Source organism: Erpetoichthys calabaricus, chromosome 4, assembly GCF_900747795.2.
Source record: "Erpetoichthys calabaricus chromosome 4, fErpCal1.3, whole genome shotgun sequence".
In the NCBI taxonomy this organism is placed as follows: domain Eukaryota; kingdom Metazoa; phylum Chordata; class Cladistia; order Polypteriformes; family Polypteridae; genus Erpetoichthys; species Erpetoichthys calabaricus.
The window spans coordinates 128,472,275-128,488,990 of NC_041397.2; the positions used below are offsets into that span (position 1 = coordinate 128,472,275).

A 16,716-nucleotide genomic window follows, 5' to 3' on the forward strand; every position below is an offset into this window, starting at 1 on the left:
TTGCACAAATGTAACATTCTAATGTTCAATGCAGTATATCACAAAAACAATTAAGATTTGCAGACAAGAACTACACTAAAAACCTTCACCCTAACTAAGAAAACTGTTTTTCTTCAGAAGAGTATGCTTCATTTGGTTTGTTAAGCTGAGTTATGGGGCAGCAGGTTGAAAAAACAAGAAAAAAATTATAACTAATTGTGTAATTGTGTATTTTTGATCATAACCAGGTATTGTGAAACTTGGAAACCTGGTAGGGGGCCTCCTGGCTGAATAAGTGCAGAGAAGTGCACTTTTAAAATGGATGCCTAGGAGGACTGGCAATAGGCAATGTATAGTGCACCAACCCACTGGATGGCAGAGCGCAGATAGGAAGAGACTTTGTCCTGTGAGGGTTATGCCATCTCAGAGTTGCAACAACAAAAGCCATAAGCAAAGTTTTAATTTTGTTTGCTCCATAGCCCAAGAAGAACCAAGGTCAAGACGAAGAGTGAGAGAAGGGAATGTTGAGGAAAAGTAATGCTCGATGATATCTGGTAGGTGAGGACGTTAGTGAGCCACCCTCTTATAGGGAGACCGATAGCTGAATTCTAGTTTGGTCTGTAACTTTATTCTATGTGTGCTACCAATGGTGTGACACTGACTTTTGTATTTATTTTTCAAAAAACACAACATTCCTAATGTATTTGGCCTCCTTAGCATCATTGTCAGTGTGGAGAAACTCCACAGATTTACCACCTACTACTACCCTACTAGGAAAAAAAAGATAATTTCTGCAGATACCAATACACAGATTTAGTTTGCATATACTGTATCTTGTATGTCTGAATTGAGGTGTGCTCAATTAAATAAAGAAAAACTAGTTAATTTTGGTGTTTGCGATCATTTGAGAAATAAAATCTTGGGGTAGTCGAGAAGTAAAAATGGAAAGTGTAATTTACAATGTAATATAATTGAAAAGAGGAGACAAAACAACTTCAACACCCTGGTGACCCTATATAATAAAAATAAGAAAGCAAGGAAAGATATGCAACAATTTGCTGATAACGTCCTTTCCGATGGGACCTCAGTAGTGAAATGGACTCAAAGTGGTTGCGCTACCGGTAATACGGGCTTTAGACAGGAAGGGGCGGGTCCAGGAGGGCGGATAACAGAAGTGACGTCAGTGGTGGAATGGCTGTCAATCTTCCATTCTGCAGAGGAAGGCAGAGAGAAGGCATTAGAACACAGCGCCAACCTCTGGCTTGGTGAGTAATTACTGTTGCCTGAAGCTGTCTCCTATTCGAACACATATGAAATAAAAATAATAATAATAACACATTACATTTATATAGCGCTTTTCTCAGTACTCAAAGCGCTATCCACACAGAGAGGAACCGGGAAGCAAACCCACAATCTTCCACAGTCTCCTTACTGCAAAGCAGCAGCACTACCACTGCGCCACCTGTGAGGAAATAATGTATTAGAATTAATAATTTAAGTGAGCATATATATGGAGTAACCAGTAACTGTACTATGCAGCTCTGTCAAATAGCAAAGCTCTTCAACTTTAATGCAAGATGAAGTTTTGAAATTCTTGTCAGATCACAAGGTTAACATATTGTAAAAGCAACTTCGCCAATGAATACCGAAAAAAATTGTATTTAATTAACAGCATTTTAGAGCGAGCACTAAACAGTGTATAGAAAGCACTTGTACTATAATTGTTTTGTCCTTCCAAAAGTGTAAGATTTTGACAAATGTTTTGTGTATATGTACTGTATACATGTATGCAATGCCTATAAAAAGTATTTCGCAATTAATTGTTATACAGCACTGAATAACTGTGAATTTCATTTGACTATTTTGACACAAATCAACAAAAAAGGCTCCTCAGTGTCCAAGTTAAACCAAATCTCTGCAAAGTGGTCTAAAGCAATTACAAATATAAAACATACAAATAATTTATTGCATAAGCATTCACTCCCTTTTAATCAGTATTTAGTAGATCCACCTTTGGCTGCTTATGTCTGTGTGCACAGGTCTCACTCAGTGTTGCACATCTAGACACTGACATTTTTTCTCCGTTTTTCTTTGCAAAACTGCTCAAGCTTTGTCAGGTTACATGAGTGAACAGCCTCAAATTCTCAGTTGGGTTGAGGTCTAGACTCTGACTCAGCCATTCCAGGACATTAACATTGTTGTTTTTAATCCATTCCTGTGTAGCCATGTCTTTATGCTTGGGCTGTTGTCTTTTCTCCCTAGACGCAGGTTTCTTACAGATTGTATCAGGTTTTGCTGCATTCATTTTACCTTTTAGCCTCACAAGCCTTCCATGGCCTGCTGTATAGAAGCATTCCCACAGCATTATGCTGCCACCACCATGCTTCATGCTGTGTTTTAGATCATGTGCAATGTTTAAACATGCCAGAAAGCTTTATTTTGGTCTCATCAGACCACAGAACCTTCTTCCAGCTGACCTCAGAGTCTCCTGTGTGCCTTCTGGTAAAATTTGAGAAGTTATGTGCATTTTCTTTGCGGCTTACTCCTTGCCGCTGTCCCATAAAGCTGTACCTGGTGAAGCACCCAAGCTTCAGTTGTTGTCTGCACAGTCTCTCCAGTCTCAGTCACTGTGGCTTGTAACTTTTTCAGAGTTCTCTTAGTTCTCTCAGTGCCCTCCCTCACCAAGTCTTCTTCTTGCATGATCACTCAGTTTTAGTGGGTGGCCTGCTCTTGGCAGATTTGTAGCTGTGATATACTCTTTCCATTTGTTATTGACTGATTTAACTGAACTCCAAGAGATATTTAGTGACTTGGATATTTTCTTGTATCCACCCCCTGACTTCTGCTTTTCAATTACTTTTATTTCAGAGTTGCTTAGGGTGTTCATTTGTCCTCATGGTTTAGGTTAAGCCGCCATATTGACGTACCACAAGGTGGACCTTCCACGTAAAAGTGCAATTATACTACAACCACAGACAGGTGATCTTCATTGAACTAATGATGTGACTTCTAAAATTAATTGGCTGCACAAGTGAGAGTTTAATGGGGATGAATACATATGGGATCTGTTATATGTGTTTTATATTTGTAATTAATTTAGATCTGTTTTCACTTTGACATTGAGTTTTCTGATCAGGGTCAAGAAAGTTAACTTAAATCCAGAGTGATTCAATGTTGTATAAGAATAAAATGTCAAACCTTTTTATAGGCACTAATTTCAAAGTAATGATGAAAGTGGTTTCTCTTGTAGCTGCAGACAACTGAACTGAATTTATTCTTCGAAGAAACGAAGCCTGAGCTACCAGATGGAATGCAGGTCATTAGCTCAGTACTGGACAAACAGAAGCTTCATGATTTGGAACAACAGATACTGAAGGAAAAGATTGAAATATTGACATTGAGGCTGGAAGAAACCAAAGATGGCGCAGTTGTAAGTGCTTTCTTTGTCATCTTTGCCATTGAATAAAATCATAATGAAGTGCAAAGCACACACTCTGCATTGTGTGTCAGTCATCGCCATTTTTAATCACATCTTCTTCTTTTGCTAAATATCCATCACGTTATGTAAATGATTATATTATCACACAGACAGTAATTAAATTCAGTGCAGCCATCAAAAAGCCAACACAATACCAGCTTACCTATTCAAATTCAACACTTCAAGCATATTATAATGCCATTATAATAGCAAAGTTAGCGTTGGATTTTATGTGTTTGGTGCATGCTGTGATTAAAATAAGAAATCAGTTTCTTTTCAGATCTCTTTTAATCTTTGATACTCTACTGTATTATATTTACTAAGGCAATTAGTTGTGGCAGTTTAACGTTAGTATAATAGCATGTTGTCCTTGTAATAATACTTTAAATAAGAAGAAAATTTCACTTAAAATTTTATTGTTTTCACCATTAAATAAAGGACTGGACTGTGGCAGAGCATAGTGTTATTTTAATTTATTCTTGCAGAATTTTAAAAATGATTTACCTCCTATTCTAAAGAATGTGTAACTATTGCTGACTAAGACTGCAATTTATGTTAAAATGAATTTTCATTCATAAAAAGTCAATTTGTAAAGGTTGCCTTTTCCCCTATTTGTTACCTTGCCACTGTCAATTTTAATATTCAGATAAATGCAGACAAACAATATAGATGCTTGATACAGTTTTTTTTTTTTATTAAAATGGCCACAATCCATTACTTAATAATGTGGTAAGTCATTTACTAATCCCAGTTAGCCCAGTCATAGGGACACATAGGGACTGTCCAAATACTGTCTGATAGAAAGAAGACAGTAAGCAATCCTGGATAAGCTGCCAGTCCACTGGAGGGCACACCTGTTCATGCAGTGCCAGTTTAGTATTGGGAATTACCCTAGTATACATGTCTTTGGAGAAAAACCCACATAAACATCAGGAGAATGCTAAGAAAAGTACAAGCAATGAACGGCTTTGAATTCAAACACAGTCTGCTGTAGCCGTGAGACAGCAGTCATAACAGACATGGCATCATGCCACTCAAGTCATTAAAAGCTGTATAATGCTCTTGTGAGGCTGATTTGGAACATCTCATGCAGTTTTGTTCTTTACATCACAATAAGGACAAACTAGTGCCAGAAAAGGTCCAGAGAAAACTAATAGGTTAATTCTAGGACTGCTAGGAATGAGGTATGAAGACAGACTTGAACAACTGTTTCTCTGTGCAATGTTTACAAAAACAAGAATAAAAAGAGGAACAGTAGAAGGTTTTAATACTGTAAGAGAATAAATAACTTCATATCAGTTGCTATTTTGATATGCCATAAGAAGACACAGTAGTAGTATTGTGACATTTACAGAATACAGTGCAATTCTAACTAACATGCAACAAGGCAACACTCAGTAGCACTGTGATAAACAAGAATGTACTGTAGTAAAATTCATAATGTCATTGTACTGAGCACAAAACACACATCAGCTTATCTGAGATAATCCTTACCCAATCAGTTATGTTCTCAGGTCCACAAACCTTATAAAAAAAAAAAACATGTGGAACAGCAAAGGATTTAACCATGCAGTGTAGAGATGGTTTTTCTGAACATTCAGAGAAGTTAGACCCTTATAATAGTGTTTAAATACACTTTTTGTAAAGCTTTCTAATTCAGCAGCATGGCTCTAGTATATAGTTTGTTCCATATTTACACCATCAGTCAAAAGTTTGGAGTCACCCAGAAAGTTACATGTTTTTGAGGGAAATTGATACCATTTTTATCAGGATAACATTAAATTGATTTAAAAATATAGCTAAGGCATTTCTAGTGTGTATAATGGCTGTTACTGCTTGAAATGACTGATTTGTAATTTATTATTCACATATGGTGACAAAGCCCCATTTTCAGCAGCAATTCCTTCAGTGTCCTAATGATCAACTTCTTTCAGGTCAGCATCCTGGTGTAGTCTTTTCTCCTTGGCAGATGATACTGGTATTTGGTGTCAATTTAGTGAAGAAAACAACTGAGGATGTTTAAGACATTTGTTCCTCAAACTACACACTCTCTTATCCTCTTATGTAGTTGCCCATCTGGGTCTTCACCTTCTTTTTCTGTCCTGGTCAGATCCAGTTCACCCTCTTCAGCAGTAGATACATTTGTATGAAATCTTCATCTTCTTGGCAGTCTGTCACGTGGAATTACTTCCATTCTCCCAAAAAACAATATACCAACATGTTTTCCCAAGAAATTTCATTTTAGCTATTTCTGAACCTAGAACTTTAGGAATGGCAGTACTTTGTGACAGACGTGAACGTCATAGCAGGTTTCAGTGGTGCTAATGCAGTTAGAACGGTTTCTCTAATAACCAATTAGAATTAACACATAACTAATTAAGGATAAACTAAGAGAGTTGACACGACATGAGACGAGACAAGACTATTTCCAAGAGATTTTTTCAAGTCCTGCCCTCCTCTCAACCATTTCAGGTTAACGACCAATGCCCACGGTCCTTTCACCTCTCATTCGTGTGAATGCTTTTGTCAGACACAGTTCCTGCGCTCTCAGCTCTTATAGATTTTTACGTTTTCTTCACTTTAAGTTCCCAATAAAAGAAGACATATTATGTCCAAATCTTATTAAAGACTTTCATCCTGAAGGGTTATCAACAGAAGAAATGAGTACACGGGCAATCCTAGCACTGAGAAACGATGAAGTCAAACGAATTGAAGCGAAACTTGTTGATCGATTACACGGCAAATTGGTTAAATGCGTATCAATAGACTATGATGAAACAGTTGGTGGTGATGTTGTGGAAGATGAAAACATCAACTTGCAATGTCCCGTAGAATATCTACAAACGTTAACACTGTCCGGTCTTCCACCGGCCGAATTACTGTTGAAAGAAGGATGTATCGTAATGATACTGCGTAATTTATGTATGAATGATGGGCTTTGCAATAGGACAAGATTAGTTGTATTCAAAATTGGTCGGACAATTCTGACATGTAAAATTTTAACAGGCAACAAGAAGTTTATGTAGTACATCTTCTGCGGATAACATCAGACACCAAAAGAAATCTTGATATGCCATTCATAGTAAAACATATACAGTTTTCCGTTAGAATAGCTTTTGCTATGACAATTAACAAATCACAGGGACAAACATTCGAAAAGTCAGTTTATTTATTAGAGAGAAAGAAACAATATTCACTCACGGGCAGTTATACGTTGCATTGTCACAATGTAACACCAAACACGGAAACAAAATTCAAAACGATATTGACAAAAAGTTAGTTCCTAATATTGTTTTTACTGAAGTTTTACAGTAAAAGTGTAAGTTTAAAAAGTATTTGCGTGTTAATTTCAAAGCTAAACAGAATGAAAACATAAAACGCAATGAATACCTCTAATGCAACATGAAACATAATTTTCTTTCAATTTATTTTGTTTTACTGTTTTTTAATATAGTTAATTACTTGCTGTAAAATAGGTCTATCATGCATATGTAACAGTTCCCATGAAAATAACAATCTGTTTAAATTGTACATCCACTTCCTCATACATAAGCAGCTGAGCCACAATGTGGCGAGCGAAACGAGCAGAGGAAGAGCTCCCTAGTATTTTAAAAATCAATGTAATGATATCTTGTTAAAAAATGTATCCATTTCTATCAATGACATGAAATTTTCTGAGTGACCCCAAACTTTTGACCTGTAGTGTACATGACTTTTTTGTGTGAAAAAAGTTATTTGTAATTAGTATCTTGGATGCAATTTTTACTGGATTAAATTTAATGTCTTTAAAAAAATTAGGCCTTGGTTTATTTTTCATTAAATACAAGGCAAAGTTCAAATTTATGTCATAATGCATAACATAACATAGCATTACCAAACTCGCTTAATGAAATACATGAAATGTTCAAGAATACTGTAATACATGCAGCCTTACACTTTTCTGTTGGTTGTCACAGGATTTTTTTGCGACCACTGAGATGTCGGCATTTGCCAAATTTGATGCATTTCCTGTAGGTACAACCTGATAGAGAAAGAAACTGCTTGAATAATGTTATCTGTGACAGCCATTAGAGGAGAAAACAATAATAACTTACCAAAGATAAAACCACAGTAGTCTTACTGCTTTATTGCACTGGAAGATTTAAAGTGAAATTTTACAATCATTAATAGTTTACTTTTTAAAAATCATTATATCTGCAATGAAATATATTGACATCAAAGAGAATTGCTGTGCCCTTTTGGACTCTTTTATAGTACCTTTATCGTGCTAAATCCTGAATAGGATACTTTGAAGAGTCCACTGTGCATTTTAGCCAGTGACATACATTTTAGGCTGACTGTAGAAACAATTTTGCATAGGATATTAATCTCTAAAACACTACTCACTGAGGTTTAACTGTCACTATTGCTATTTTTGTTTAGTTTTTTTTCCTTTATGCTTCTTTTTTTTTGCCTCTTTCTGCCATAGCTGCCTTTCTACTGATAGTTCATCAGTTGACAACGTCAGCTGCAGTTAAGAAGTAGACTTGAATAACACACTTCTCTGATCATCACATCCTGCATTGAATATACAGTATTTAATTTGATTGAAATTTTATATATAAAGAATTCTTTGAAAAATTTTTGTCAGTGCATTTTACAGTTTTGAAACATGTAAAATATAACAAATATTTATTAACATGGAAATAATATATACAAATGACATATGTTTCATATTACAGCTATAAAAAGGAGCCCTACTACTCATTGCTTCCATTTCCCAGTTTCTGCTATAAGAAGAGAGTAAATGTTTCTTGCTGTCTGTGGATATTTCATATGTTATAAAGTAATTCTTGACTGTTTTTTGAACACTTGCTCTGATTGCAGCTGCCCAAAGGATTTCTGTTGTTTTCACACTTTGACAGACAGTACCAATTCATGAGCTAAGACTTCTCCACATAATGATTTTTATTGTTTAAAGTTAAATGTTGCCTTTTGTTAACTGTAAACTGAATGCTAATATATAAAATTAGAAAAATAATATTTTTTTTCAGAATCAAAAAGAGCTCTGTGAACTGAAGGAATTTCTAGAGAATAACAAAGACCTGCTGGAGCTGCTGAATCCATACATGGCTAAACTGGATGAAATTCAGGTGAAGGTGACGCAGCATGATGAACAGCTCGATGTTCTGGAGGTGAAGGTGGGCAGACTGGAAAAAATATCTGACGGTGAGAAAGGCGGCAGGTGTCTCTAGAGCACCAAACCATGGTCATGTGATGAAATTTCACTTATAATAGTAAAGTAGTAGGCCATGCAGCTAAGTTTGTTGTGTTCCTTGATGATTTTGATTGTGAAAGAAATTTCTCAGTGTGTTATTATCAAGAATAACAAATATGGAAGTGGAGATGGAAGTACACAACTAGGTATAAATAGACATATCTTCCTAACAGTAATATAATATCAGTATCAGTCATTATCAAACAGGAATGCATGATATCATATAAAAACTAGTAATATCCCCACAGGAAGGCTACAGACATGTGTATGTGCCAGGGAGAAGGAGACTTAGTGTCATATAAAAGAAGAGGAGTTAATACAGTTTTCAGAGCTGGGGGAGCTCTGATTTAATTTTTTTCCAAGTATTATGTTATGTTTTTCTGTTGTTTTCTGCATCATTCTAGGTTTTGAAATGCCCAGATTTTAAATCTGAGGTTAGTTTTCTGTTTAAAATTTATTTAAAGTAGTTAAATTACTTCTGCGTCTTTCCCAACACCATTTTTTATTTTTTGGCTTTGTTGCTGTGATGTGGAGAACTGTTGCTGGGCCGCTATTTTAAAAGATTTATTGTAAAAAAACAGGTGAAGCATTTGTTGAGCATTGAGCATTATCTTTAATATATTATGCCTAGTGGTTGTTTAGCAGTGGCAAATAAAATCCTGTGTGGGTAAAAGGAAGAATTAAATCAAATAAATATCAAAAAATTCTTGAAGATGATGTGTCAGTGTCAGTGAAGAAAGTGAAGCTGGAAAGATGTTGGATATTTTATCAAATACATCATTGGTAACACTTTAGTTTAGGTACTGCAAAAATGCATCTATCACTCCTTTACTGTTATGTAACACTTTAATAAAGGCATCTTTTGGTGTTCATAACTCTTATCAAACATCAGTAGATTGGCAATTTACCTCTGTGCATTGTAGCATAGTGACACAATGTTAAAATGAGTTGTTAACATGAAGGATTCACAGGTCATATCGTAAAAATATAATATCAAGAGAAATGTGTCTCAGTTAAACCACCTTAGACCACTCCAAAGTGAACTTTTGTTAGTAGGTCACATTGCAGAGATGAATAAACTATCTACCTATCCAGCAATTGTGGCTCATCAAATAAGCTAAGAATCCAGTATCATCCCACCACTCTTGGTTTCTTTTCTAGAGTAGAAATATGAAAGAAGTGTGGAATGGGATAAGGATTGTCACTGGCTTACAAGCAGGCTCTACAACATGCAGATGAAGGGAACAACAACAGAGCTAACAAATGGAACTAATTGTTCAACAGGTTTGACTCATTCTTATCAGTACAGTCCTCCCTCAACATTGCTTGCTCCTGTGTGCAAGCTGAGGAGGTTCAGGAATCCTAACCGCCATTTGCACACTATACGAACTTCCCCTACAATGACATCACACCTGTGGTCTCCAACCCACCTCTAGTCCCTGGACTGTGTATCTCTGCTGATCATGTGAGGAGAATGCTGGGAAAACTCTGCATAAACAAGCCTTTAGGGGTGGATGGAATCAGCCTCATGGGGCTGAAAACATGACAGTCAACTCTGCGGGGTCCTTCAACACCTGTTCTCCCTTTCTTTGAATTTGCAGAAGGTTCCCTAGCTGTGGAAAACATCCTATGTGGTCCCATTGTCAAAGATAGGACATTCCAGTGATCACAAGGACTTTAGACCAGTTGCTCTTGCTTCTTTCATGATAAAGACCTTTGAGAGGCTGGTCCAAAAACAGCCATGAGCCCAGATCTCAGAACATCTGAATCTTCTTCAGTTTGCCTATCAGACATATATAGGTGTGGAGGATGCTGTCATCTACATGCTCCACAGAGCAGACTTCCACTTGGACAAAGCCGGCATCACAGCTAGGATAATGTTCTTTGACTCTTCCAGTGCTTTTAACATAATTCTGACTCATCAACAGAGGAAAAAGTGCAAGGCTGTGAATCTTGATGCCCCCACCATCTCCTGGGTCATGGACTTCCTGATCAACAGACAGCAGTTTGTTAGGCTCAAGGACTGTGTTTCAAAAATGGTTGTCTGTAATACTGGAGCACCTCAGGGAACTGTCCTGTGACTACCTTCCTGTTCACCCTGTACACATCAGACCTCCGGCACAATACCAGCGTTTGCCATGCATAGAAATTTTCAGTTGACTCCTTGTCCATCATAGGCTGCATTAATAATGGAGATGAGTAAGAGTGCAGGAAGGCTGTTGAAGACTTTGTCTTGTGGTGCAGGGACAATAACCTGCAAATCAACATCAGCAAGACAAAAGAGCTGGTGGTGGAGGAGGAGGAGGAGGACACAGAAATGATGCAGAACTACAAGTAGCTAGGGGTCCATATAAACAACAACCTGGACTGGACTGACAACACAGTGGCGCTGTATAAGAAGGGCCAGAGCAGACTGTACTTCCTAAGGAGATTCAGGTCTTTTGATGTGTGCAGCAAGATTCTGTAAATGTTCTGCCAGTCCATAGTATCCAGTGTGTTGTTCTACACTGCACTCTCTTAGGGATGCAACCTGTGCTCACAAGAAGCACAATGCCTGAACAAACCTATAAGGTAAGCCTGCTCCATCACAGGGTGAACCCAGGACACATTGGAAACTGTTGTAGAAAAGAGGATGGTGGCAAAATTGGATGCCATCATGACAAATCCCCTCCATCCTCTCTTGGAGCACAGTTAGCCACAGGCTCATTCCACCATGTTGTGCTATGAAGTACGTCTGAGGGTCTTTTCTGCCTACTGCTATTAGGCAATTCAGTGCTTCCTCCCGATGTACTCATTAAGGTTATTTATCAAGTTGTTGATTAATTGATTGGCTGTATTATCTGCCCTGTGAGTCTGTATCTGTGTTTATTATGTTTCTGCTGCTAAATGCATCTGAATTTCCCCATGGGAGTCAAAACGTTAATCTAATCTAAATGTAAGGTCATGCCATATTTACTGTTTTATTTTTTCAGTGTGCTAAATTCAGTGATTAAATACTAAATGCTCATCAAGATGTATAAATAAGTAAACCTGCTACACTGTAAAGTACAAGTCAAAAAAAAGAGAATACATTTACAGATTCAGTAAAACAACGGTGCATACAACTACATCTCCTCAGTGCATGGTGCTACGTCCAGCTAAAATTCCATTGTATTACATGAGTACAGGGTGGGTTGGTGGGTAAATGTAAACTTGGTTTTGAAGATCTCTGAATATTTATTTGAATTATGTCTTTCAGAGCCAATTTTCAGTGTTCCTGTAGTTAAGAACAAGAATCATCTTCTTGAAATTGCACAGGAAAAACATTGGCCTATGCCGGAGTTTTCTTCTATTAGGCACGCTCATGGTAAGGAGTTTGTCATTTTTTTCTTTCTTAAACAATTTGACAGATTAATGTTAACAATAATTCCTTGCGTTCGATGGCAACTGTTTCACTTGTGCACTGCTTCATTTGGGCAGAGTTCAGTTCCAGACAGATATCCCAGTCTCTTTGCAAAAGACATTAAAATGCAGCTCAGCAGAGGATTTCAATTTTCCAAGCCCAACCCATTTATCCAGTTAAGGGTTGTGGGAAGTCTGGTGCTTGTAAAGGGTACTGGGAACACAAAATGCTGTGACTAATGAATGGCTAGAATTATTAACCAGTTGGCCTGCAGGAAACAGTTTGGTGTCTTTTGTGTATCTCACAAAACAGAGAAAAAAGAAAATGCTGAAGAATGATACCACCAAGGGTATGCTATCCAAATTTGATTTTGTTATTTTATAAGCTGGGTGACCAAGTGTACTTCCTCTTGTGATTGGCCAGAAATCAGGGCTTTACCTCCTGCCACTGCTACTGGCTCAGAGATGATGAGCAGCTGTGGTGTGCAAATTCCTCAGACACCACTCATGTTAACACTGCTTGCAAAACTTTTTCAACTTTTGGAGATTTGTTTTTTACATTGGAAACTAATTGGTTTCCTCTGTTAGTTGAGCTGAGGTTTACTCATGTCTGGTTTTCTTTGTGGCCAGTGTCAGAAAGCCCAGAACAAAAAAGTCACATTGTTTTTCAATCACCAACAGAAGACGAGGTCAGATAATTGAGGAGGCTGATGATTTATATCCACCTTATGTCCACCAGTCTTATGTGTCTCGTCCAGCTGCTTTCACACTCTGAATCCTTATGTTTAAAGATGGCAGTACTGTAACACTCTCCTGTGTGAAATACTGCTGTCACTAATATGTGAGAGGCATGCATATGAGAATCCTATAGCACTGCATACTTTTGACAATGGAGTTAAACTTGAATGCCTGTGCCGATACAGTTATTACTTTTCTACCGTTGCTGATGGGTAGTCTGCCATTCCTCAGTCATGAACTAGTTAGCTAGAGATTCTTTAAGATGGCATGGAAAGCTTTCTTCATGACCTTACCAAACTCGTCCCATAACCAGGCCTTCATTTTGGTCACTGCCACAGCTGCAGTTTTTGTTTTTGGCCCAGTGATTTCTCTTAATTTGATATGAAAACGCTCCCGCTAATTTTTTTTTTTAACTTGACCATTTCCCTCACCAGTTTTGTCACCTTCTTGTTCTGAGAACTAATAGCAATCATTTGGTCAGAACTCCTTGCAGTTCCCTCCAGTACTGAAGCATTTAAAAAAGTTAATTTAGACTCCATTTCTTAAACCTTATCAAGAGTGTGGCAAAAACATTTGAGCAGGTGAGAGTTTGAACACGTTACAAGGCATTCACAGAACACCCTTAGTATCCCACTAGCACACTTGAGTGTTATGGAAGAAACCCCAAAAGAAGACAGGAATAGTTCAATCAATCAGTCTTTATTCAGGCACCGGTGAGTACATGGATTCATGTTTTGCAAGACAGAAGAATGCAGATTCCCCTTTTTTGTCGGCTTTATGTTTTTTTCCTCCCTACCCCATCCCCTTACTTATCAAAAAGCATAACATCGTTTACCTAAGCATTTCATTTTATTATGCAAATGAACCATCTGTTTCTGTTTTGTGTATGTGTCAGATGGACCCTAAAGAAGGAAAGGTCATCATTCCTGTGTCTAACAGACGCGTTCCTAAAGAGGAAGTTGTCCTTGGTCAGCTTACTGCAGCTTGTCTTATGACAGATGCCTGTATGAATAACCTGCCATTATAGCAAAACAGCTTTGTCAGCTTTTAACCCTTAGTAGCTTGAAAGCAGTTCATTTTTCTTTCACAGCGTCTACAAGTGAATCTGATTCTTGGTTCTGAGGCCTCTCATAAAATAGGTGTTTGCTATGGATAACTGATAATGTGCACTGCAATACAACAATACTTCAGAAATTACTTTCCATTCCAGCAGGTGGTTCTTCCCAGTTATACCCGACTGGGTATCTTTCATTTTCCAATTGAGTGTTATAGTCTACTGTTTGGTCTCCTGAATAATTTGGTAGTATCATTTCATGCATTGAACCCACTGTCTCTGAAATGCCGAATAGTTTGAGTAGTTAGTTGCGAGCATGCATCTAAGAAAAAAGATAATTAATTTGCAAGCTTAAGTTACATTGAGCTAGCCTGTGGTGCTCTAGTGTAAATAGACTGATATAATGTAACAAATCACATAATGGTTTGGGGCCTGTATTGTTAGAGGGCTACACAGTATCTGACACCAAGGAGCCTACTTCCTGAGCTGACCAGTATGTTGAGGTGAGGTTGACTATATGTAGTGTGCACTTTTCTACCAGTTGTATAAGCTTTAGCTGCTTCTTTGTCAGTAACTGACATTTCATTTCCAGTTAACCTGTTTGCATTGCCCAAAACTAGTACAACTGTCACGCTTACACTTAAGTACTCGCATTCATCTTGCAGATGGTATCTCTATCCAACTTCTTTGAGATAAGCTCAGTGTTGACCCATGAATGTTACTGCATTCTTTTTCACCTCCCTGACCAAGGCCCTTTTTGCTTTCTTGCCAGTTTGGCCGGACAGCCAACTATAGGAAGAGTTCTGGTGGCTATAAACATCTTCTGTTTCACAATTATTGAGGCCATTGTGCTCTTGGGAACACTCAATGCTTTAGAAATGGTTTTATACCCTTGGCCTGTTTTTTCACGGAGGTCTACAGAGAGTTCCTTGGAGTTTATGGCTTGGTTTTTGTCCTGACATGCAGTATGAATTGTGGGGCCTTAAATGTACAGGCATGCACCTTTCTAAACTGTCCAATTAATTTAACTTGCCACAGTTGGACTCCAGTCAAGTTCTAGACATATGTATCTCACGGATGACTAAAGCAAACAGGATGCACTTGACCACAATTTAAAGTTCCACAGCAAAGGTTCTGAGTAACTTACAGTATATGACCGAGAGCTTTCAGTTTTTGATATTTAGTAAATTTGCAAACATTTCAGAAAACATGTTTTCAGTTTTTCATTATATGTTATTGAGTGCAGATTGATGGACAAAAATGGCAATTTTATCCATTTAAAATGACTTCCATATTTAAACACAATGAAGTGTGCAGAAAGTGAAGGGATCTGAATACTTTCTGAATTCACTGTATGTGTGTACAGTGTTTGTGATGTTACAATATTTTTTTAATATCTTATGACTGGCTGTTCAGTAACATTTTGACTTTGGGGGTAGAAACCGTCTCAGAGGTGCAAGTGAGAAAATTAGCTGTGCTGGATGTCTGAGGTCTTTCATTTTCCTGATTGCTTTTCTAAAGCAGTGAGTGTTGTATATGTCATTAATGGCAGTCAACTGGGTGCCAGTAAAATTCTGTGCCACCTTCACCACCCTCTGCAGTGCGATACCATCTTGAGCCAAGCAGGTGCCACACCAAGATGTGATGCTGCCAAAAACAATGGACTCCACTGCGTAGTTGTAGAAGTTCATGAGAACAGATGGAGAAATGTGAGCTGTTCTCAGATGTCTGAAGAAGCAGAAGTGCTAGTGAGTGTGACGATGCAGGTCCGCTTCATGCTCCCATCTTGCATTTGGGAGCCCTGAACCTGACACTGCCGGTAACGTCACCGAGATGAGCCGACAAATGAGGACGATTCTGTAATGAAGCCAGGGGATAGTGCAATCTATCCCTTATTTCACGATCCATCCCCCCTTTTCCTGGTGTCGACCGGTATATATACACACTCCCGTGCCTCTGTGGCCGCAGCGCCTTAATCACATGCCACAGGAAGCCAATAAAGCAATTGAGAATGATCGCACCCACACGTGCAGGTGCGACTCGCTCCAACTACCCAATTAACTCCCTGCGGTCATGCAATCACGCCCACGGAGAATGACACAGCTATACGGGTTAAAACCTGGCCCTTTTTTTTGAAGCCACGGACCCACTATACCACAGTGAGCTTTTTTGACAAGAGGCGAAATGTGTAGTGTCCACTTTAGCTCATTAGTGATGGCTGCTCTAAAAAATTTAAAGCTGCTCACCTTTTCAACAGCATTTCCCTCAAAATGGATGGAAATGTGGTGTGTCTTCTGATTTCTGAAGTCTATGACCAGCTCCTTGGTTTTGCTGATGTTAAGGGTGAGATTATTGCCCTGGCACCACTGAGTCAGCAGGTAGATCTCTTCTCTACAAATTGCCTCATCATCATTGTTGATCAGGCCTATGATGGTGGTGCCATTATCAAATTTATTCATGTGATTGGAGCCATGACTAACCACACAGACAGAGGTAAGCAAGGAGTACAAGAAAGGGCTCAGCACAAAGCTTTGTGGGTTGTCTGTATTGAGGGTTAGCTAGGAGAAGGGGATGCTGACAAATCTGCACATAATCCAAATTAGGAGATTCAAAATCCAGTTTTAGATGGTGGTGCTGAGTCCTAAATTGAGGAGTTTGATAGTCAGCTTTGATGGTACAAATCTGTTAAATTCAGAGAATTCACTTGAGTTCTATATGCGCAAAGCATAGAATTATTCAACTAAAAATTATATATCGAGCTCATCTGTCTCGCTTAAAACTGTCCAAAATGTTTCCAGGCCAGGATCCAACCTGCGAGCGCTGCAACCA

General features: G+C 38.1%; 1 protein-coding gene across 1 annotated transcript in view; it reads left to right on the forward strand.

Annotated features, from left to right (window-relative positions):
- Window positions 1-16,716, forward strand: part of LOC114650257 (uncharacterized) — a 113,860-nt gene that overhangs the window by 20,987 nt on the left and 76,157 nt on the right. Inside the window, exons 5-7 of the mRNA XM_028799782.2 lie at window positions 3,230-3,409; window positions 8,491-8,665; window positions 11,953-12,060. Coding sequence (XP_028655615.2) covers window positions 3,230-3,409; window positions 8,491-8,665; window positions 11,953-12,060 — 463 coding nt within the window. The remainder of the gene's footprint in view (window positions 1-3,229; window positions 3,410-8,490; window positions 8,666-11,952; window positions 12,061-16,716) is intronic.